The sequence below is a fragment of the Frankliniella occidentalis genome, unplaced genomic scaffold (genome assembly GCF_000697945.3).
Source record: "Frankliniella occidentalis isolate FOCC.00 unplaced genomic scaffold, Focc_3.1 Scaffold317, whole genome shotgun sequence".
Classification (NCBI taxonomy): Eukaryota; Metazoa; Arthropoda; class Insecta; order Thysanoptera; family Thripidae; genus Frankliniella; species Frankliniella occidentalis.
Window position 1 is genome coordinate 26,592 of NW_026267442.1, and position 16,616 is coordinate 43,207.

Genomic DNA, 16,616 nt, shown 5'->3' on the forward strand with positions numbered 1-16,616 from the left:
CGATGTGGACCATCGACTCGACCATCGAGTGCCAAACGGCACTAGAATCCACGTGGATTAGCAATCGATGTGTCGAGTCGATGTTTGGTGGATGTGTCCCCTCCCCCCATCCCCCAGCCATCCGCAGAGACACATCGTGGATAGAACTCCAATTCCGAGGATGCGCCCCGTCCCCTCGACGTGGATCCGACACGTGTGGCGCACGGTGGAGACATCCACGCCGATTCGACGCGACATCCAGCAAAACCCAGATGGGTCCGTCAGGGAAGAATGAACGCATTCCTCGGTAATCTACGTGGATACTCCATTGAATTGCACCATGGAACCATCCACTACTCATCCACGTCGATACGACGTGACTTTGCGCCAAACGCCTGTCCGCAAGGCAAGCCCGTAGGACGTACCGGCATGGCAGGCCTGCCTACCTACCGGGCGCCAAGCTGAGACAAGAGCCCTGCGCAGGCCGCTCTCGCACCGTGGAACCATCCACTACTCATCCGCGTCGATACGACGTGACTTCAAGCTAAACGCCTGTCGGCTAGGCAAGCCCGTGGGACGTACCGGCGTGGCAGGCCTGCCTACCTACCGGGCGCCAAGCTGAGTGCCGAGCCCTGGGCAGGCCGCTCTCGCACCGCGAGTGACTACAGCCGGGCCAATACCTCCAAACGGGCTTCCTCGTGCCGAAATTAAACAGGAGTTGCTTAAAATGAATGAATTGATTAGCAAGTATGTTAAAATATTACAATCCTCTTATCTGCACAGAAAATAAAGTTGTGTAAAAAGTTCCTGAATTGTTGCAATGTTTAAGGTTTTTACAATAAACAAGTTTAATTTAAAGTGCATTTAATTTAATAAATACTGAAGGCAGAGCACAATATGACATCTTTTTTTTCTAAATTTCTAAAAGAATAACAGGTACAATATGTAAAATAATTTGGACATAGGAAACAATATTGCCTAGTGCTGATCATCTCCCTCTCCCAGATCACTATCAACATTTTCCTGTTGAGTTTCATTCTTCTTTTTTTTCTTTTCTTCATTTTCGTTTCTCTTCTTGGCATCTTTAAGCCAGTCACTCACAGCATCTTTAAAGTCAGTAGAATTAAACTGATGCCTTGAGTCTGCTCCTCTTCCTAGCAACACCCTGCAGTGTTGTTTCACAGCCGCTGTAAAATAATTTAGTTAGAGGAAAGCAAGACAGATACTTAAAAAAATAAGTTTAAGAAGTGACTTTCTTACCTCTCAAAACAGTGCAAGGGGTGGTTTCAGCAAACTTTTTCTTCGCTACAGATGCTCCTCGGCGGTTAATGCCAGAATAGTTATAATTTTGAGCAAGTGTATTCGTCATAAGTTTCCTCATCATATTAAAGACACTTTCTCTGATGTCAGTCTTACCATGCTCACTTAGATGTTTTACCTGCAGAAAAAAAAACACATTAGGGTAAGAAAGTTGTCATTCTAAATTTAGACACTCACACTTTTGCTTGATTTAGTTTCACAAGCAAGTTGCCTCATGAGGAAACTAAACTCAGTCCTCGCACAGCTTGTATTGGCTCGTCAAACCTGGCTAGCCAATTTTGGTTGTAAGGACTGACCAAAGATACGTAATGGAGCAACTCACTCATGAAACTTAGCAACACAAACAGACATACTACTCACCATTCCCAGTTTACCGTCCTCTTTCTCACATAGAGAAGTGAAGTTCTCAAAGTCGGTTTCGGTCTGGAGTGGGAGGCCAGGAATCTTCTCAACATCTGAGGAACCATCATGAGGCCCACACGTGACAATATAGACTTTCAGCACCATCTTTTTTAGCTCCTGAATTTCACTTTTCAGTAGGGATAAGTGTGTCAGGATTCGGGTGTTGATTCCTGTGAACAAATAAACAATCACGTTCAAAGACCTGAGCACCTTACCACCTTACTTGCAAAGTTCAGTGGTTGCTCACTGAGACTCAAACAAAATTTTGAAACACTGCCTTAAAAGGAACTAAGTTAATATTTTGCTTCAAATTATAGCAATAGAAAAGAGTAAACTGAGATGCAATAGAAGCCGGACACAACTACATATAAGCTTACCAGCAGAACTGATGGGCTGACTGCTAGGTGTAACGCTTGAAGTCCCCAGGTTACTTCCAATAGAAGGAAGTTTTGGACTAGGCGGTTGGTTGTTGAGTTGTGGGGTTGTGGTCCTTTTCCCAGTAGGAGCATGAACTATAAAAAACAGTAAAGGCAAATGAAAACTAGTCATCACTACTGCAGGAAAATTAGGGGCACATTAATTACCATTCTGTTCACTCAATAGAGATGTGGAGTTGGGTTGTGATGCATCAATTGCATCTCTGTTTTCTCTGATTCCTGAAAAGAAAAAAATATTGTCACTAAACCTGTGATGGGTACAATAATTAATCTAAGTGTATAATAAAAATCAAATTATTAAAAGAATGGAGAGATCTCTTTATCTCCCAAGCACTGAATCCCTTACACTACATGAAATTACACTGGATTAGTTTCAAATCACACTTGCATACCTCTGAGAAAGGAGTCATCTGAGGAGGCGCCTGACTCATCATCACTAGAAGAATGTTGTGGAGACGTTGGTGGAGGCCCTGTTGGACGGTCACCTGAAAGCAAATAATCTTGTTAAATGCACAATTCAAAACAGAAGCAGAGAAAAGGCCCATTAAAATCACATTACATTTCGAAATCTTAAGTCCTTTAACAGGCCTCCCATCATCTTCATCCACTGAAGATTCGCCAAAAACCTTCACGCTATTCCTCTTCCGCTTGGGTGGAAGATTGTCATCGCTGTCCTCATTCAAATCTCCTACATCACTAGTATCCACTAGCTTCTCGGCAAGGCCTTTCGCAGTGGCAAGGCTCTCTAGAAGTAGGAGAAGCAAAACAAATAAGTCAAATAGTTGTACAGATAGTTTTAGATTATTAGGTAAACAATTATATGAACCTAAATTACTTACTACAGAATTTGAAAACTCTGACGTTATGGAATGTCACCCATTCTTTTTTGGGAGTGCGTTTATGAATGAGGTATTCATTCAGATACTTCTCTCGGGCAGGCCATAAGCAAGTTCTTGCCTGGAATTCTTCCTTTCCCTTAGACAGACGAGGCGTCACTCCAGTGAGCCAGCTGATAAGAGCTGGACTAATAACCGGTTTTCGGTCCACATGGAGCTCCACAACGGCGTACTGGAACAACAGAGAGCTTTGAAAAACATGCCTACCAGCAAACAATCAAATGAGCACTTCAAGTGAAAACTAAAGAAATCAAGAGGATTGCAGCTTGCGAGCAACCATATCGATGGATAACTTATAATGGTAATACAAATTCACTCAGAGAAAATGAGAAACAAACAAGCAGCTTTATTGGCTTTGGCAGTTAAACTGTAGTTTCAAGTGAGTGAGGAGCCAAGGAACAGTTCAGTCCGGCGTGCCAGCGTTACAGTAATTTACCATTCTTTCATTAGAACGACGGTAGTTACTTCACCGAAGTATATGAACGCACGTTACGAAGATGAGACTACACAATCCCGACAACACCTCTTTCGCACCTAACCTCACCCGGGACAAGGATACATACCATTAGCATAGAGGATGCTAAATTCACTTCGGAAACAAATCTTTTCAGATAACTAATATCTAAAGTAACAGGGAATAGCTAAGAATCTTTCCGAGAGTAAAATTGGGCAAGTAAGAGCGACGAAGATGAAAGTGAATCGAGACTTCTTGAGTACGTACGGTTTTGCCGTTCGCCTGTGGCGGCAAGTCAGCGTCCGGTGAGCACATTCTTCAAACTTCAAATCACAAGATAATGCGTCACGTCACGTCAAGCTGGAGACACAACAGATAAACAGGTGCACCTGCTGCTCTTCGCTGCTCACGGAAAGATATGATACGAAATTTGGAACATGGGGAGAAGGAAAACAGAATGGATGCTACCAATCTTTACTCAAAAAATAAATAAACAGTTCGAAACTACCCGATTTGCATCTTCAAATTAATAAAATTAAAAGCAGAATTTTACAAGTACTATCTGATGTTTGTTATCATTTTCTCTAGTACTAAGCCAAAACTGTACCGAAAAACTATGTTTTACAATACAAGTTTGGCACGCATTGATGACCCTTCCGTAATAGCCAACCTACACTTAAAATACGATGGAAAGCAACGTTTAATTTTTAGTCAAGCTGAACATATATTTTCGCAGGTAGTCGTAGTGAGTGGTCGGAAGTAATATAAAAGTAAGGAAACGAAAGAAAAAACTGGATTTTGTTAAGTCTTTATAACCCTTCATTTTTATACAATGTTGGCAGAGGTGAGGTTAGGAGGTTAGTTGAGACAGCAGACAGGAGAGGAGAGGTTGAGAAGGCAGAAAGTTGTTATTATTAATAAAAAATTGTCTGTACTGTAGTGTGGAGTGCAGTTAAATGTTTGGCCGTTGTCTTCGTCACTCGCGACTGGGACTCTTTCGTCCAAGCTCCCGGTCTATCACTGGCATGGGTGACGTCATCGTTATCAAGAAAAGACACCGGCTTCTCCCACACATGGAAAGCTTGCCCTGCAACCTATGGTATGTAATTTGCAAATGTCCGTCTGTTCTTGGTTTATGTTGTGATAAGGGCTCACTTCTAGTAGTCTTAACAGTATTGATCTTTGTTTTAGATGTGAGCTTCTCCTGGATTTTTCTTGGGTTGTCAACTGACTTGTGCGCAGATTCATATTTGATGTCTTCTTCGGTAAGCTTCCATATTCTTTATTTGATCATTCCATTTTGAATTTTAAAGTATACCTTCAATGTTGTGACTTTTCTTACCTTACTGTTTCCAGGCTAGAAATGAGTGGAAACGGTGTAAAAGGAAAGTGATGAATGAGTTGTTGCAAGATGATGATGATACAACCTTGCAGACCCTTTCCAAACGTCCAGCTGTTGCAAGCCAGTTACATTTCTCGTCTGCTGCTGATGTCAGACTTTCAGAATCAGATGATCACTTATTAGAATTTTCCAGTACTACTGATAGTGCTTCATCAGTTTGTGCAGCACCTAGCTTGGCTTCTACCCTCCAAAGTAAATGTGATAATAATGAAAGGTTTGATGAACGGTTTGACTTTGACAGTCTTGCTGATACTTTTGACTTTGATCACAATGATGTAGACAACCCATTTCCTAATGAAGACTTAAATAATTTGAGATCATTGTTTGAAGACGATCCTAAAGATACTGAAGACACAGCCTTACGAAGTGATCTTGTTGTGTGGGCTTTAGAGCATAAAATTGGAAGAAATGCATTGACGGACCTTCTCCATATTCTCAGAGCACACAACCACCCCAATCTCCCCCTGTGTTCTAAAACTCTTTTAAAGACCCCACGCAGTACTGTTAAGATGTTCAAAACTCTTGGTGATGGACTGTTCTGGTATTATGGCATTCTTGTCAATTTGGTACCAAGGCTCACTGAAGGATTTTTGGAGAAGTTAAATGGAACAAGTATTGCAATTGACATTTTTATTGATGGTGTCTCCCCCTATAAGAGTGTTAAGAAAGTGTTGTGGCCCATCTGTGCTAGCTTGGCAGGAAGCAAGGACATTTTTATAATTGCCATGTGGTGTGGACGAACTAAGGAGCCGAGTGATCTCTCTTTGTTTTTAGAGGATTTCCTTTCTGAAGCTAAGGAACTAATGTTGGGTTTTACCCATCTTGGTCGTAACTTAAAACTGGTTTTAAGAAACATAATTGCAGATGCTCCGGCTCGAACTTGGCTTAAGAATGTTAATCAACATGGGAGTTATTATGCATGTGAACGATGCACTGCTGTTGGACAGTGGATCGCCAACAGAATGACATACCATCCTCATGAAGAGACCTTACCTCGTACTGATGAGTCACTAAGGAAGCAAACTGATAGGAGGTATCATAAAGGTCCCACTCCCTTAACAGAGCTTGAGAACTTTTCTTTAATCAGCCAAATTCCACTGGAACCCATGCACCTTTTAAATCTTGGTATAATGCGCAGAATTTTAACTGAGCTTTTGGGAACAAAGCGAAATAACTGCCGATTTAAATTCTCTGACTTGTTGAAGTCCGTTGTAGATAATATGTCAGAATACATTGCTCGATTCTACCCATCTGATTTTGCTAGAAGACCTAGAAAGTGGAGTGACTATGCTTTATTTAAGGCTACTGAGCTTAGAAGAATCCTCCTATATGATGGTCTTCTTATACTTAAAGCAAGAGGTGTATCAAAGAAAGTGTATCACAATTACCTTCTTCTATGTTGTGCAATCAGAATTTTATCTGACCCATTACTTGTTAGAGACTTTGCAGATGATGCTGCTGTTTTGTTAAAAAAGTTTGTTTCAGATAGTGTGTTGGTTTATGGACAAAAATTTAATGTTTATAATGTTCATCACCTTGTTCACCTGTCAGAGGAATGCAAACGGCATGGTGACCTGGAATTGTTCAGTGCTTATAAATATGAGAATCATTTAGGTGTTTTGAAAAGGCTGTTGCATGCTCCAGGTCGGACGTTATCTCAGATAGTTTGTCGGCTTCTAGAAGTAGTGAGTAATAGACCACCAAATGCCGAAGAGGTTCAACACGAAGTAATTGTGTCTAGACCATATGAACTACCCGCCTCTTTGAATCATTTAGGTAAAGGATTTAATTCTTTGTCAATTGTTAAAAGCAAAATCACTCTTCTTTGTAACTCTTTCTTTCTTAGTTGTGAAAAAGAAGTAGTTCAGATCTCTAATATTATTAAAACTGATGAAAGTTTCCTTCTTGTTGGCAAAAAATTTAAACACCAGATAGACTATTTCACTCGTCCACTTCCCTCAAGTTGTCTTGATATTTACGAAGTTAGAAAACTAGGTGAGAGAGAATTTTTCACTGTCAATCAAGTGTTAAAGAAGTGTGTTGTTGTTCCCATCCCTACTGAGAACCATTTCCCATCTAGTGTTTCTGATGGGCCATGCCTTGCTATGTCTATGCTCCATGGTGGTGATTAACTCCCTGAAGTACTTCCTACTGGTCTCAACTTTTCCACATACATACTAGTACTGTACATATTTACTGTTATATGCAGATGTTGTATAGACAAACTTTTATCCCATAAGCTAAGGTTTATGAATTCTTAATAGTATCAGTAAGTTATTCTTTTAACGCAGTTTAGCTGGTTTTTATTGGCTACAACCTTAGTGTCTTGTTTAACCTGATGGAATAGACATTTCACATTCGCAGAAATATTAGTGTTACATATTAACGGCTTCCAAACTTTGTAAAACTGCAATGACCGATGTCTTATTTGTTTGACTGGAGCTTTAACTGAAAGTTATTCCTATAACATGACAACCACTCAGTGTAACTTTCTCCCTTTAAAGAAATATTGAAAATACCAGCAGCTGTTTTTGTACTCAAGAGACCAAAGTCTTGTTCGTTTGCTGGAGTTTTTATGCTTTGTCATGTGATATTGAATAAAGAATAATACACAGTTTCGAATATAAGTGACTTTATTTTATCATCAGTTTCTCAAAAACATAAGATCTTCTGTTCCAACCACTGACTTATTGCTGGCGTTTGAACTGTCTGGCACTGCTTGGGTAGTACACACCTGAAATGAAAAAAAAAAAAAAAAAAAAAAAAAAATTGCAATTAGAAAGATTGATGTAAAATTATTTCAAATTAGTATAATTACAACTAATTGACGCGTAATCAGTGTTGTGAAATCTGTAAGAGCTGTCATGCTGCAAACATCTCTCTGTACTTGTATTTGTTCATATCTGGACTTGCCAGCAGTTCTAGCGCGATGCTGGGCGGGGTCGGGGGCAGGGGCGCGCGGTGGGGCAGCAGGAGCAGCAGCGGCCGTGCCGATGTGCGTGGTAGATAGATCCTGCAGGAGGTCCACGCTAGGCGGGCGCAGCCTGACGGCTGGTACTCCAGAACCAGGCCGCCCACCCGCTGCGAAAAATCCGGTAGTGCCGTGCGATGACGGCTTCCGTTGTCATTGATCCACACCTTCACCTCGCCCCTTTTACCGCTCCACTAGATCTGACGCGTACGCGCACGGGCGTGCCCCCCCCCCCCCCCACCACTGCATCCGCTGATGCAGCTGCAGATTGGCGCCTGCGAGCCGCACGGTAGGCACCCACGCAGCACTCGCACGCACTGCAGGCAAGATGTTGCCTACCCAGCAGGCGCTATGAGAGCTTGCACGGGCTGAACTTAGCACTATCGTAATGGCGAATGACGAACGAACTTTCTGGGCGATCCCTAACTACAAGGCGTCCTGGGGATAAGCCACTGCCTATCTAAAAGACGCCGCGGGGAGATGGACACCGAGTGTCGACGTAGATTCGATGTCGCTACCGACTCACCGTGTCTCCCGTGTTGGCCAGATGATGCGCTGGTCGATGCCAACTCGAGCATCCTCGCGAACATCGTCTTCTTCCTCTGCAGCGTGCTAATGATCTTAGCCAGCCGCTCTATTTCCTCCTGCAATAATCGGGAATTTATTTATAAAAGAAATGAAACACTGAACATCATATGCGGTTGAATTAATAATTCAGTTTTCTTTAATTTAGGGCAGTTACTTGCCTCCAGAAAACTGCAGCAGGCCCAATCGAGCTCCGTGTTACTCGCCATGGTCTTTGGTTCTAACCTTTCTCTAACAAATTTGTCGTTGCTTTTTAGCGTCATAGCAACCGCGTTCCTCTTTTGGTCACTTTGAGGATGATCGACAGAGAATCGACGTGGAATCTTTGTAACACATCGGCGTCGGAATCTAATTGTTGCGAGGATAGCGCATGCGCTTTGACCGCAGTGAGCACCAGGTGGCTGATTAACCCCGCTCACTTGTCCACGGCGCCTCACAAACCTAGGGAGTAGGCAACGCGCCATCACGTAGGAATGCGGTACCGCGCATAACTATCAGAAGTGAGCGGGGTTAATCGGCTTAATCAGCCACATCGCACAAGATGTCGATTGTTAACGTGAAGTTTGAAAAACGACGTTTCAATCCTTTTCACAACGTTTTTTAGAAGGGCGGAAGGGAAGGGACTTTGGCATGTTGTTTCCCCGTGGACTCCACGACAACTGTCCACGTTGACCAATCCACCAACAGTCCACCATCGTCATGTGTGAATATCGTCGACGTGTCGGATGGGCATAGCGGGTCCCCGTCGACGGATGATCGACAAAACTACATTGTTACAGTGCCGTGCAAACCACATCGATATTCCCGTTCTCCGACAATGTTGATTACGACCTTCTGTATCCACATAGATACGAAGTCGACGTGTATATGTGTCTGCATCCACGTATTTTCAACCTCGACGGACCGAGGATACATCTACATCGATCATCAGCAATGTTTCGCGATCGAATCCACGTAGATGGCAGAGGGATTAATCCTCATCCACGTGGTCCACGTAGATTCCGTGGATTCGAGGTGGATGCAACGTGACGTTCCCATGGGGTGATGACCTAAAACATAAGTGACTGCGTTAGTCGATTAGGCACTATACCAGGTTTAAAGTGTTCGAAAAGAGAATGGGCTGCCTCGCCTGTAAGTACTTTGTGATTGCGAAGTAAATTACATAGGATCAAAATACCAGTTGCTATGAAGGATTTTAACAGTGTGGTATTTTTTTTTTTTTTTAATTCAGACCTTAAATTTGGTTTGTCGCTACTTTTCTGTGTTTTAGCCCTTGTAGCACTATCGTTCTTAAAACGTTTACGGAACCTTCAGAGAACCAAAAGAACGTTCTCAGAACGTTGTCTGAATGTTTAGTGCTACAGGGGAGGAGCCCATTTTCTTTCTATTAACAGCGGCTCGGAGATCAGCGGTAGAAATCGCGTGTCCGGCTATCGCCATGAAAATTCTAGCGCGGGATTTTGTTCCGCTGTGGGACTATATGAACGGCCTGCCGCCGAAAATTCAAGCCCAATTTGATATTTGGATTGGATAAGTGGTCAAATTTTTCAAGAAATTACCATGATTTGTCGACTCTTTTTTCCTTTGAACAACCCCAAAATCATCATTAGTTCTTGCTATAAGTAATTTCTGGAGATAATGGATTTTCCCCGTAGACACAAGTATCAAATTGGACAGGAGTTTTCTTAGAAACCGGTAAGTATGCGGTCAGCCTTCAAAACCACCAAGGTAGAGCAAAATCGGTGACAGAGAATCGTAAGTCCTCTCATATAAGCAGGCGCAAGGTTAATTGGTAACGGTTTTAACGACTCCAGGACGAGTAAAGTAAAAATATGATGCGTTCATCGGTAGCCATCAAGGGACACTTCTCGCCCTGACCAGCTTCTGCACTCACCTGCTACTCCTCGCGCTTCCTGTAGTGCTCCTTGTAGCGGCGCAAGGCCTCCTCCCGCCGCCGCTCTTCCTGTCTCCTCTGCAGCTCCTCGCGCTCCCGGCGCTCCCGCTGCTCCCGCTCCCTGTCACCGTCGCGGTTGCCGTTCATGTCTGCGACTTAAGAGCAGGTCCTTGCGCTTTTGGTGGACGCTTGGAGCAGAATGGTGGTTGCCACTGTCTTGCGCAGGTTTATAAAGGACTCCGTGACAAGAGCTGCTCAAGGTGCAACACCCTCTGAAAGCGTCCAGCCAGACCTTTCCAGCCGGGCCACCACAGCCGGGCAGGCCCAACGGTTCCCACCCTGCGTGGACATCCCCGTCAGGAATCACCATAGAGGCGACTTACAAGAGGCATCCTGATAAGTCGGCCGACTGTGCAGTACAGTACCGAATGGGTGTGGCAAGCCCAGCGCTGCTGTACCAAACCCGCGCGACGGGTGTGAGTACGCGCCGCTACACGGTGAAAACAACGTGTGATTTTTTTGACCAGAAGGGGAAAACTTCGAGTAACTCCCCATGTTTTGAAAGGAAGTCTTTTAGTTTTGAGGAGTTATCCTAAAAAGAACCTCCATTTCTTTTACCGTGTAGCCTACACTGCATTGCAAAAAGGAGACCGACAACCATTCTCCTTTCCGGCTAGGGGTGAGCCAAAACGACATCAAAATGTCAACATTTTTAGAATCTTACGGAAATGTGTCAAAAAATCTCAATTTCAAATATGTGATTTGAACATCATAAACATATATCAGAAAATAGTTTGGATATCAACCCAATGAGGGTTGCACTATTGACTCCACTAACTTGTCTCAATTGTTAGTCGAATTCCAAAGACAGTTAACTCACCGTTTCCTTCAATACAGTCATTAGCTCTAATTTCGTCTGTTTCGGACCTATCGAATGACTCCCGTGTCGAATTTGTAGCCCAACATGGTCAGCCAGTTGTAGCCGGTTAAGTACTGTCAGAATGCGGGACTGACAAGGAAACCTGGCCAAGTGTAAATTGGCTCGTTTTACGAGGACTGTTGTAATTTATTGATTGTATAGTATTTTGACACAGCTGTGAAATAATTGTGGCACTGTAAAATTACAGCAGGGTTGTCAAGTTATCCTGATTGTTACAAATCCACAGGTTTTCGTGGGTTACTGCTTTGCATAGAGAAGTCCGGGCTTAAATTTGTAGACAGAATCAAAAAAAAGTCCTGAAATGAGGAAAAAACTCACGATAAATTCGTGCGGAACACCCAAATTGTCACACTGAAACGGGAAAAAAATCATAATCTCAGAAATATTTATGTGACGGATTCTACAACCGATGTTGTAGTCTGACAGTTTTTCTGTAATTTTACAGCGCTACCTTAAAAACGTAAAAAAAGTGTCAATGTATTTTGGGTTCTATGACCTTTGTTTGTAATTTTACAACTGAGCCGTGAAAATAGTTTACGTCATCACCTGCCCAAACATTTCCTGTAAAGTTACAGAAATTTCTATAACAGTGCGGTTGTAAAGAGCAGTCCCACGAAAATGTTGGGAAATTTTCAAATCCTTCCAAATATCTTAAGATTGAAATCCCTGTTCGAAGTTATGCACCCCTCGGGCCTAGGCCACCAACACCAACGCGGCGTGTCGTTTAGTGGCACGGCCCTGCGCGGCATGGCTCCAACGTCGGAGGCAAATTCGTTTTAAGTGATGAATAGAACAAACGTGTTGCTGTGGATTGCACTGTCTCAATTTCGGTCAACTTTCGGGGGCCTCCTCAACTCCCGCAATCCGGTGTACACCCATCCCGGCAATCTACGATAATCTTCGGCAATCTCTAGGTAATCGGCTGCAAAGGCCATCCTTTTTGAATACATTCAGGGCGACATTAGTGCGCTTTGCCTAGTTACAGGCGGTTTTTGCCCTTAAAGCTAAATATTCGTCAAGCAATCTGGCAATCATGGCAATCTGGTGAACATACTACAAGAGAGTTGAGGCCCCCTCGGGTTTTATAATAACTTAACGTAAATGCACTCTCGTGACAGGAGTGTGCTCATGCTTCCTCTACGCCCACCCTATCTCAAATTACATTTTTACGCGCGTAGGATAGTACACTTACTGAAAACTTGATTTAAAGTTAAAGAGAAAAGTTAGTCAAAATTGTAGCACTTACATAAATCGTCCCATAAAAAATTAGCGGTATGGCTCAGGAAACTTTTTAACGCAATTTTGTAGGCGAAGGACCAAAGATTCATTGTTAAAACTGACAGCCCGCGGGTAGCTCTCACGCAGAAAAATAATTCGTGGCTCTGCTAAGGTTTTAGCACTGGGGCTAAAAAATTAACTGAATAGACTGGGCTTATTTATTTAGAACCAGGGTTAATTTTTTTGCCACCCAGTAAACCGCACCGTTTATTACCTGTGTAGCTAATGCCATTTAGCTCTACAGCTAAATAATTTTACATCCAGCTATTTTTTTTTGCACGGGTGTAAAATTGTGCAGTTAAACCGATTTGCACGGAACTGAATATTATTTTTCTGCGTGCTCGTGTGCATGAGCCCCAGACTTCCGGACAGCCTACTTAAAAATGACGCGACTTCCGTTTCGCAAATTTTTACATTAAAAGCTTTGTGGCTGTTACGGGGATAAGGTCACCGATACCAACGGGATGAATTCTTGTCAAGTAGACTCTTCCTATTCCAATGCCATTTTCCGATTTTGATCATCTCAAAAACTGGCTGAGATTATAAAATGATTTTACTTATTTTGTCCGAAATTACGGCCTATCACTGTATGTACGTAATGTCCTTTGCAATCGTTTGCGGTGCGGGCGCCTTTCCAACCCCCGCTTCTGTTCTATTTACGTCACTGCACACTTTTGGGAAGTACCTTATTTTTACCGTGTTTGCTTCCTTTTTCAAATTGTAAGCGTAAAATACTTTGGCTACTATGGTTGGATAACAATGCGCAAACTTCCTGTTTGTTTCGTGCTGCCAGTGTGTAGGATAGCAGTTTTCGGCCAACGCATTGTTGGCGGATCACGCAACTGTGGTTTATATAATGCCCTTGTCAACCTCGTCGCGCAACACAATTCACAGTTAAGCAACTGGCTCAATCTGGTATGGCCGTACACAAATCGAGCAATTAACTCTGACACGGTTCAAACTGTGGTAGTACTAACACGGACTGGGAGTAGCTGTTTTAAAGGTAAATTAAAATTGCTGCCGCATTAGAATGCAATTAGGGTGGGGTGAAAATGTGGTTTCGAAACATTCAAGGTAAAGACCGAAAGTTTACTTATCGCTCTTTTGCTTGCACTACCGGTTGTCTCACGGCACATCCGGTCAACCCATACATTAGATGCATTTTGACGAGACAAAACGGTTTCATTTTTTCTGAGACAATTATTTTCCGAGATAGAGCTAAAGAAAGAACGTGGTTTTTAGCACCGCAAATGTCTCGTAGAAGTGTGGAAGATGTCATCGGACAGCCAGGAGGGCTAACTGCTAGCAGTGCTGAGCGTTGTAGAAAGTTTGAGATAAACCGCAGTGAGTGCACACATGACACTGAAAATCTGAAAGTTTATGAAATTTGGCTCGGGATAGGCTGTGTCCCCGGGAGCGCGTAAAGGTGTAAACATTTATAAAATGTTTATAAACTTGAGCTGGGGTTAGGGGCCGATCGGTAGGCTCAGCTTTATAATCGTTATTTTTAGTAGGTGCCGGTTCGACAACAAATACCTATAAAGCACTTCGCCAATGAGTCTCTTACCTTTTTGTTGAAGGCCTGATGTGGGTCGGGCATTATTTTGTCTGAAATACTGAAAGCAATACTGCGACAGGGTCTTCTCAGCGCTCGCCAATAGTTTTGGTTATTCATGAGATAAAAGACGTGAAATAGGTGAGATCTTGTTAAATTCCAGATGCTTGTGACCTGCGGCAACGTACTGTAAACTTTCCTAAATGATTCTTGCATGGCAAAGTATTTTAAACCTAGCTAATCTGCAGTGAGGAGCACTGAGCGTTGGTTTGAACGGCCGGTTCCCGCCGTCCGGGCGGCGACTTCCGGGGCTCGCGCATAGGCCGCGCTCTCAGCACTGCGTTGCGACCCCCTGGGAAAGCGTATCGACTCCTACGGTATCTTCAGAAATAAATCCCGCATACAGCCGTTTTCGGAATTATTATGGGGAGCCCAGGGGGCGGAAAGTGTCAATTTCCCCTAAAGACCGAACTTTGACCCCTCGGAAGGAGGGGTTGAAGATCATCCGATGGGCCAATATGGACTCTGCCGCTAGTCATCGGATAACTTAAAGTACTATATTACAGGTGTACTTTTTCGATTCCAGATTTTCACTCCACCCAGATGCAATTGGATAGAATCATTTTGTTTACTACAACAAGTTATAAGCAGAATACGTAAAAGGTTAAAAGTCAAGAATACAGTAACCACGTTACTGAAAGCATGGAAGAAAAAAGAACAAAGAAAACGAACCCCGTAATAATTCGTCAAATCAATTACATTCATTTCCTCCCATTTCACTGATAACCTGCGACGCACCTGTGCTTAGTTATTTCTAGTTTAATGATCATGAATGGTTTCTTCGCCTGGATTTCTTTTTGCACAAATGGCTGCAATCAAAGGGTAGATAACTCCTAAATTGAAATTGAATGGGACTGATTTCGCTGAATTCTTTTCGAATTGGTTTGAAATATTGCGATTTCAGTTTGCTGAAATAGAGTGAATTGGCTAGGATTGGCTTAGATAGAATGCAAATTCAATTGAATTGGACTGAATTGATTCAAACATTCTGGAATTGGTTTGAAGTAGTTAGAATTGGGCAGATTTAGGGATGTGCGCGTAGATGGGGAGTTATCCACCAGTCTGCTGCAATGTGTACATAGAGGCTGATCAGAGTAAAGTGATTGATTTTTAGAAGTCATTTCTATGTGGTCTGGAATCTTACAGATAACTCTTAGAGCTCTCGTTTGTTTTTTTAGCTATTGGCTGAGTGGTAAGCGAAGACCATAACTCCACTGACCAAAAAAGTTCCCTTCTGTTTCTCTGTCTGTCTGTATGCACGCGAGCTCAAGAAGGAATAGAGTTAGCGTTCTGAAATTTTAAGGGTAGTTTTTATCATGAAAAGACAGGCCGAGTTTGAAGATACGCATTCTTGCTCAAAAATTGAATTTTTTTAAAAATCAAAAATCTAGGCTTGCGGCGCTGACACTCGAGACAAGTTAACAGGAGTGTATACGTAAATAGGGCCATTCAGGCCCTTAATTTGCCATGCTTACAGCATTTGTCGGGGACAACTCTAAAATTAGGGATCTGAAACTTCTGATATTCGATAAGGGTATTCATTAAAAAGTGATAATTTTAACAGATTGTTGTGTAAAAATCAACGTGGTTATAGTAGATAATCTAAGGACCCTTGATCAGTTCACCCGACGCTTACTGAATGAACATGAGATGGAACTGAATCAGCCAAAGACCAGTAAAACTCAGATTCACTCAGTACCCTAAATCTACTGCGGGAAGCTGTACAGTTACTGAGTCACGCTCAGTTTCTCCATTCGGTTAGCGTCAGTCGCAGTCGGTCGCTGTTCAGCTTCTGCTCTGACTGCCTTTGGCTGGACGTCAGCTGAATGGACCTCAGTAGGCACGACACTCAGTAAACAGCAGTTAGATTCAGTACAGATGATCACTGCCGTTACCTGATCGCGTGGACTGAATCGATATCAGCTCCCCGAATCAGGTGTTAGTCAGTTCTACTCAGTAACAAAAATGTACTGCGGAAAGCTGTACCGTTGCTTAGTCACGCTGAGTTTCTCAATTCAGCCAGCGTCAGGTCCGCTCAGTACTATATCAGTTACCCGATCAGTTACTATCAGTTAGCTCAGGAAATCGTCAGCGCGACGGAGCTGACGTTCAGTCTTATTTCACTTACTAGTTCAGTTACTCTCAGTTTTGTCAGTATTTCTACGCGTGAGCGTAGAGACGTCAGTCCCAGGTCGGCTTCGAGTTTGGTAAAGTCAGTTGATAGTCAGTTTGATCAGCTTCGGAACAGCTTAAAGTAGTTTAGTTTCAGTTATCGTCAGCTCCACGCAGCTGTACATCAGTAAAATATCAGTTAACCGCAACCTCGGATCAGCTCATTTTTAGCCCGCCCTTCTGCTTTGAAAAAGCTATCCAGCGGGCTTATGCAAACGACCTCGTGTGTGTCTGTCTGTCTGTGTGGCTGTGTGTCTGTCTGTCTGTCTGT

The 16,616-nt window shown here is 43.0% G+C and overlaps 3 protein-coding genes across 5 annotated transcripts in view; 2 read left to right on the plus strand and 1 right to left on the minus strand.

Moving 5' to 3' along the window:
• Positions 1-243: 243 nt before the first annotated feature.
• LOC113207119 (uncharacterized) lies at positions 244-3,887 on the minus strand. Of its 2 annotated transcripts, none has more exons than XM_052273950.1 (9): positions 3,598-3,745; positions 2,978-3,206; positions 2,698-2,883; positions 2,531-2,623; positions 2,286-2,357; positions 2,079-2,213; positions 1,660-1,871; positions 1,240-1,417; positions 244-1,166 (listed from the first exon to the last, which is right to left on the minus strand). In XM_052273950.1, the coding sequence occupies exons 1-9, from the start codon at positions 3,604-3,606 to the stop codon at positions 958-960; spliced, it is 1,323 nt and encodes a 440-aa protein (XP_052129910.1). In that variant the 5' UTR covers positions 3,607-3,745; the 3' UTR covers positions 244-957. The 2 variants fall into 2 exon arrangements, with proteins under 2 accessions (XP_052129910.1, XP_052129909.1); XM_052273949.1 differs by lacking the exon at positions 3,598-3,745 and adding an exon at positions 3,756-3,887 and having other exon boundaries at positions 246-1,166.
• A 54-nt stretch (positions 3,888-3,941) lies between these two features.
• On the plus strand, positions 3,942-7,079 carry LOC113207099 (uncharacterized). The gene is made up of 3 exons (XM_026423488.2): positions 3,942-4,587; positions 4,680-4,753; positions 4,845-7,079. Exons 2-3 carry the CDS (start codon positions 4,742-4,744, stop codon positions 7,020-7,022), a joined length of 2,190 nt encoding a protein of 729 aa, XP_026279273.1. The 5' UTR covers positions 3,942-4,587; positions 4,680-4,741; the 3' UTR covers positions 7,023-7,079.
• Positions 7,080-13,302: 6,223 nt separating this feature from the next.
• Positions 13,303-16,616, plus strand: part of LOC113207100 (uncharacterized) — a 23,128-nt gene continuing 19,814 nt past the window's right edge. For both annotated transcript variants that reach the window (XM_026423489.2, XM_052273946.1), the window contains exon 1: positions 13,303-13,473. In XM_026423489.2, the coding sequence (XP_026279274.2) occupies positions 13,318-13,473 (156 nt within the window). In that variant the 5' untranslated portion in view covers positions 13,303-13,317. The remainder of the gene's footprint in view (positions 13,474-16,616) is intronic.

Coding starts and splice junctions, on each gene's coding strand:
- LOC113207119 (XM_052273949.1), bottom strand. CDS start 3,803: ATGTGCTCACCGGACGCTGACTTGCCGCCACAGGCGAACGGCAAAACC. Junction 3,207..3,755: donor CACAGGCGAACGGCAAAACC/GTACGTACTCAA, acceptor CTGTTGTTCCAG/TACGCCGTTGTGGAGCTCCA. Junction 1,167..1,239: donor CCCTTGCACTGTTTTGAGAG/GTAAGAAAGTCA, acceptor ATTATTTTACAG/CGGCTGTGAAACAACACTGC.